Raw genomic sequence first — 6,510 nt, forward strand, 5'->3', positions numbered from 1 at the left:
AACTCATCCTGCAGGTATTTCTTGCTGGGGAACAACAAAAAAAAAAGCTGCTCCTATGTAATAATCTTCTGTCCTTTTAACCCCATGGCTTCAACTTTAAGGTGCAGTTCCACAAGGATTAGACACTTTTATAACTAAATGCTGCATTAGTAGCACTATCACCAATCCCAGGAATCATTCACTCCAGTAAAATGTTGCTTCATTAATAGATTTATTGTCAAGCAACTATTCATTGTCATGGCACACAAATATGCACTGACGATGTGCTGCCAAATAAACCGAAAAGTGCTTCTAAAAAAGTTTTTTTTAATTTGATTAAACATTCAGATGAAATAAGAAAATGACAGATCTGCTCATTTATTTGCTTAACATGCTATACAGCATTAAAGGGGAACTTTAGAATATTAAAGTGGAACATCACCTTTAACTGGAATCCAAGCGAACATAACATAATTCTAAGATTACATACAATTATTTAACCCTTTTGACTGCCTTTCTGCCCATTACCATGGCATTGAAAGAATTAAAGGTCTCTTTGCCATTATCCTGAGCCCACGTTTATCACCAGGTGTGATATTTGATAGATTTGCCCCATATTTGCAGAAGAGCTTTATTATGTAACAAGCAACTCCATCTGCAATGATCTCTCCAGTGATATACATTCTGTTTTGTGGAAGGACTCTTACAGTCTTGATGTGAGCTATTTTATTTCCTATAAAAAGCTGTGGGTGGCAATAAAGCCTGGGTGTTTACCTTTTGATATAACCTTGCTTTCCCTTGCTGACCTGAGTTTGAACCAGCCATTAGCACTGCATCATAAGTTTAAGAATTTAACTTCTGTTCCATACTTATTCCTCCCAGGACCCTGAACGTAAATACAATCTGAGTCCAGGGGTGAAATGCAGGACAAGAGCTAATTTTATAAGACAGGAATGCCTATTGAAGAAAGTGTTTGATGGGTCCCCATCTAAGCACCTCATTATGTTTCATATTGGAAAAGTGCAATCACCAGACATTACTGAGGATAAGGACAGCACCAGGGGGCTGCTTACTGCTAGGCACTCATCTACACCCCCCCACCTCTTTTGCCCCCAATATACGCTTTTTAACCATCTGCTGGGCATCACTGGCCAGGCTTCCTCTCAAATTGAATGTTTATAAACAATAATGTTTCATGTTTATAAACAATGTTTCATGTTTATAAACAATGATGTTCCGTATATAGTTATAGTCGTACTTGAGGATTTTAACCCCTTGCCTGCCATAGCAGAGAGGGGGAGAGGCAAGCACCTATTGGCAATTTGTTAGCCAACTTTTGGCACTCACGGGGTTAAAGAGGACTGCAGGGTGCTTTTAACCCTTTCTGTGACCGTTGGGTCACCTGGAAACCAGACTAAATGGAGTTTGAAGACAAATAATGTGGATAATGGAGGGGAGGTTGCAATATATATATATTTACAACTTCCCCTCCATTATCCACATTATTTGTCTTCAAACTCCATATATATGTGTGTGTGTGTTATTGTATGTTTATAGTTTTTTCGTTTTGTTTCCCGCAGAAAAAAGTTGGAAAAATGTAAAAATACCATTAATGATGAAATTAATGAGTCTGAAAACCCCAAATCAAGATAAAGAGATCCCAGTGCTTCGCACAGTGAGGTATTCGGATCTACTGCTGGCTTTTTTCTTTAGGGGGGATTAAGTTGAGGGTCCTGAATGCAGTCTTAAGGTAAATAGTACACGCCTTTCTATTAAATGGTCCATTGAGTTGCATGGCTCTGGGGGAGCTAAGCTGCAAAGTGCCCTGGAAAATTAACACCTTTTCAAAGGAAAATCCACTGATTGTCTGGAGCTCGCTGGAGGTGGTAAAAGAATCCAAATGGTTAAAGATTTTGGGCAGAATTGTCCTGGTGGGAGGGGCCCTAGAGGGATGCTACATTCTGCAATTAAAGATGAACTTTGTGTGAACTAATTTATCTGACCAAGGTAGAGAAAAAAAAAAAGGGGCAGACCTGGTGGAGGTATATAAAGGGCTGACATAGGGACAGGATGACTATTTAGGGTTTCGTGCTCCAGGTGCAGGATAGGCTGCTAATGGATCTCTATACACTGCTCATTAGTGCTCTGTGCACCCTGTTGCTCCCAGTCCTCCTCTTTCTCACTGCAGTCAAGTTATGGGACCTTTACTGTGTGAGCCAGAGGGACACAACGTGTGGAGCCCCTCTACCCCCTGGAACCATGGGGCTTCCATTCTTCGGAGAGACTCTTCAAATGGTCCTACAAGTACGTACCCCCCCATCTTATCCACTCCTGGGATTTCTTTGGGTTTAGGGCTAGATCCAAGGACCTGAGATAGGCTCTTGTGTGGCTTCTTTCACTGCGGTGGGTGAGATCTGTTGGGATTTCTCTCTTCATCTATCAGATTCCCCCCTTAAAGTTCAGCTTCGTGTAAGATGCGTTTTTACGCACATGGTTTGGGGTTTTAAAGCATTGCGCCCGACCATGGAGCCAATTTTAGTAACTAAAAGCTCTAAAATGCCGGAATCGGCGCTGATACCTAAAGTTCCCTACATAGAAACATCTAAGAAACTTTCGAAAGTTTGGAAACAAAACTTTCTGCTATTAACATTGTATCCATTAAATGAGGGAATCAGCTTATTTGCGCTGCCTTGGAGTGTTGCATTTGTTGTATTTTATTTAACTTTCTTTTAATATGTAACTTTTTTTTTTTTTTTTTTTTAGAGAAAAAAGTTTCTCCAGGCCAAGCGCAGAACTTATGGGCGCATCTATAAGACCCATCTGTTCGGGACCCCCACGGTGAGGGTAATGGGGGCTGATAATGTCCGACAGATCCTCCTTGGAGAACATAAACTGGTGTCTGTCCAGTGGCCGGCGTCTGTCCGCACTATCCTGGGGTCCAGGTGTCTGTCCAACCTCCATAACTCCCAGCACAAGGAGATGAAAAAGGTAAGGACCCCCCAGCTGCCTCCTGGGCTTTAAATGCTCTTTAACTTGGGCTGACTTCTAGTTAAAGGGCACCCCCCTGGAGTATCTCGATCGGCGGGGTGATAGCGCCATCCCTCGGTCAGTCTCAGCGGATAACTTGTTGCTTTTTATCATGTATTTGATGGATCTTCTCAGATCCGTGCTATATATCGGTATCAAGTATCATGCTTGTTGGTCAGCTTAGGAAGGCATTTAAATATCATGCTTTGTAGTCATTAGAAGAAAAGCTTGCCGTATGCATGACTGGGAGGGGGGGGGAGGGGTTGGCAGCCAGTGGGTACCCAGCATGGGGGGGGGGGGGTGTCTGATGAGCCATAACCTACCCCAGAATGCTAATGCGATACACGGCTCTCTCCTCTCAGGTTATCATGCAAGCCTTCTCCAGGGAAGCCATGGAAAACTACGTGCCGGTGATAGAGGAGGAGATGAGGAGCGCAATGAGTGGGTGGCTGCAGGACAGCTCCTGCGTGCTCCTTTACCCCGCTGTCAAGCGCCTGATGTTCCGTATCGCCATGAGGGTCTTGCTGGGCTTTGAGACCCAGCAGATGGAAGACACCGAGGAGCAGCCCATGATAGAAGCCTTCGAGGAAATGATCCGCAACCTCTTCTCTCTGCCCATTGACATTCCCTTTAGCGGCCTCTACAGGGTGAGTGTGGAACTGCAATTTAAATCCCCAGCCGAAAGGGGCATTAATAGACAGCTTCTGAATATTGTGGGGGGTCACCTTTAACGCTTTCATTGCCAGGCTGCATTTTTATTCATTGCAGCATCAGTGAATTTATTTCAGAGTTTAAAAGAAGAACTTTTTTTTTTTTTTTTCTTTTTTGTTTGGCACACAAATGGGCAGATTCCTGCAATAAAAATGTAATTTTCTTGTTATTGGCTTTATTCTTAGTTAACAAAGTGTTTATTTTTTCTCCTTCTCATAGGGTCTACGGGCTCGGAATATAATTCATGCCAAAATTGAGCAGAACATCAAAGAGAAGCTCAACAAGGAGCCAGAAAGATCTTGGAAAGATGCACTCCAGCTTCTGATAGATCACAGCCAGCGGAAGGGAGAACCCATTGACTTGCAGGTAAATCCCAGCAATCTTATCCCACCATGCAATGAAAGATTACTTTGGTTCTAAAAATACAATTCTTTAGACTCTTAAGATTTGTTGACAAAGGGTTAAGTTACTTACTCTTGCTCTTGTACAGAATTGCCCTAAACCAGTGTTGACCTTCAACTTAACAACCTTTGCCCAGTAGTGGGAGATGCTTTTCTTTATAGTTCTTCAGTTTTCAAACTATTTTAACCATGCTGTAACTTTCTGCCCCTAGGCATTAAAAGAATCTGCAACAGAGCTCTTGTTCGGGGGCCATGGAACCACGGCCAGCGCGGCCACCTCCCTGATCACCTTCCTAGCTCTAAACAATGGAGTTGTGCAGAAAGTCAGAGCGGAGCTCCAGGCAAAGGTATGCTTTGTGAATGTCTACTCCCATCACTACTTGGCTATGGTCCAAGGCAAATCTCATTTTCTGCCTCCATAGGCAATATATCGGTAGCCCTTGATTATTGCACCAGAACATAAAAGTTTTTAGAATGGGTTACCATATGCAGATCGAATACTGAATTAGTATGGATGTCCCGACTAAATAATAAGTATAGATATAAAAAAATTTATAGTTGTGTTTGACAGAGTTTTGGAACTTTTTGCCAGCATTGGCATTCAGTGTATCATACGTATTAAATTCAGTCTATTTAACTATTGTACTTTTGGCTTTAAAAAAAACTTTTTTTTTTTTTTTTTTTGGACATACAATTCATCTACTTTTTAATTTTCTCTTAAAGGGACTTTTATCCACCAAACCCGACGAAAGAAAAGACTTGTCCATTGAAATATTGCAACAGCTTCAGTACACAGACTGCGTCTTAAAAGAGACCCTTCGGCTGAACCCACCGGTCCCTGGGGGATTCAGAGTTGCCCTCAAGACCTTTACTTTAAATGTACGTAGAAGGCACTTTATTTTTTTATAAAATTAGCCGTGCAAGTATGATATTTTGTTGTATTTATAAAACTTTGGGGCAATTCCGTTGCGTTGATCGCCAGATCCGTGACTTCAGACGCGTTAACTACATCCCTTTCAAACTCTTCCAACCTCCACTTGATCCTTAAATAACCAGTAACTCCGTGGATAACCAGGGGGGCCAGACCGGGCTTTTCAAATGTATTTGTTTTATGATTGTAATTTGTCTTTCTGCTTTTCACGTGCTTGTGCTGAGCTAGAATTATGGGGCCGCAGTTTGCTTTAGAGCTTTAATTGTGTTTTTTCCTCTTAAGCAGAAGTCTCGGCTCGGTGTTTGTGTCCCTGTAGGGAGTTCACAAGGTCCTCCTTTTTACAGGAGCATCACAACATCTGACAATTTGCAAGCAATTTCATACATGTCAGTGGGCTTGTGATACCCCTAATTAGGGGACTTTTTACTGTTTTACTGCTTCGGGTAGCCACCCTCTAGACCTCCAGCTGTTCCAAGAGATATTGGCAGATAACGGAGGCTCAAAGTTCACTTCCAGTAGCCAAGGGACCTCTAGATCTGCTCCTAATCCTCCACAACCCCTATAATATTAACCTTCTGATTTATCTTTTTTAAGGGTTATCAGATTCCAAAAGGCTGGAACGTCATATACAGCATCGCCGACACTCACGACGAAGCCGACATCTTCCCAAACAAAGACGAGTTCAACCCCGACCGCTTCCTAACGCCTTTCCCCCAGGACTCCTCCAGATTCAACTTCATACCCTTCGGCGGTGGCGTCCGAACTTGCGTGGGCAAAGAGTTCGCCAAAATCCTTCTGAAGATCTTCATCATTGAGCTTTGCCGAAATTGCGACTGGGAGCTTTTAAATGGGACTCCTGCCATGAAAACCAGTCCCATAGTGTACCCCATGGATGACCTTCCTACCACCTTCAGACCCTTTAATGGTGCAATCTAAGCATTTTCTAGATGTAAAAAGTATATATCTGACTTTATAACATTTTCCATTTTATATTTAACTTGTACAGTGCTTTAGTTTTTTTTTTGTTTTTTTTCTTTGTTTTTTTTATTTATTTATAAATACTTCCCTTGTAAAGTGAATACCATTGTTCTTGTAGAAAATATTATATTTAAATCTCGCTTCGGACTGGTATTATTGGGTATTTATGTGATTAAAATTAAAATGTATATATTGTAAATATGCTTTTCGTGTATCATATATTAAAGGATTTTAACCGCTACCCAACGCGTTCCGTGCTTATTGAACAAACACATGGTGTAAAATACTAAATCTATAGCTCAAGACTCTATTGGGAGACGGCTTTCGCAGAAGCTGATATTACGCTTTCATACGGAAATGTAAAATCACTTTCTGGTCACAAAAATAAAACCCCAGATTGACAATTTTTCACTTTTATCTGCATAAAATATATATTTATTGGCCAATGGCGCCAAGCTGACTCTGTAACTGAAACGGAACACC

The 6,510-nt window shown here is 41.7% G+C and overlaps 1 protein-coding gene across 1 annotated transcript; it reads left to right on the forward strand.

Annotated features, from left to right (window-relative positions):
- Window positions 1-2,094: 2,094 nt before the first annotated feature.
- On the forward strand, window positions 2,095-5,985 carry LOC149288680 (cytochrome P450 26A1-like). Its single transcript, XM_089491544.1, has 7 exons — window positions 2,095-2,283; window positions 2,743-2,967; window positions 3,369-3,653; window positions 3,937-4,083; window positions 4,331-4,465; window positions 4,842-4,997; window positions 5,644-5,985. The coding sequence occupies exons 1-7, from the start codon at window positions 2,095-2,097 to the stop codon at window positions 5,983-5,985; spliced, it is 1,479 nt and encodes a 492-aa protein (XP_089347670.1).
- Window positions 5,986-6,510: the final 525 nt, after the last annotated feature.

The sequence above is a fragment of the Sceloporus occidentalis genome, unplaced genomic scaffold (genome assembly GCF_023333645.1).
Source record: "Sceloporus occidentalis isolate IW3139 unplaced genomic scaffold, rSceOcc1.0.p SCAF_50, whole genome shotgun sequence".
In the NCBI taxonomy this organism is placed as follows: domain Eukaryota; kingdom Metazoa; phylum Chordata; class Lepidosauria; order Squamata; family Phrynosomatidae; genus Sceloporus; species Sceloporus occidentalis.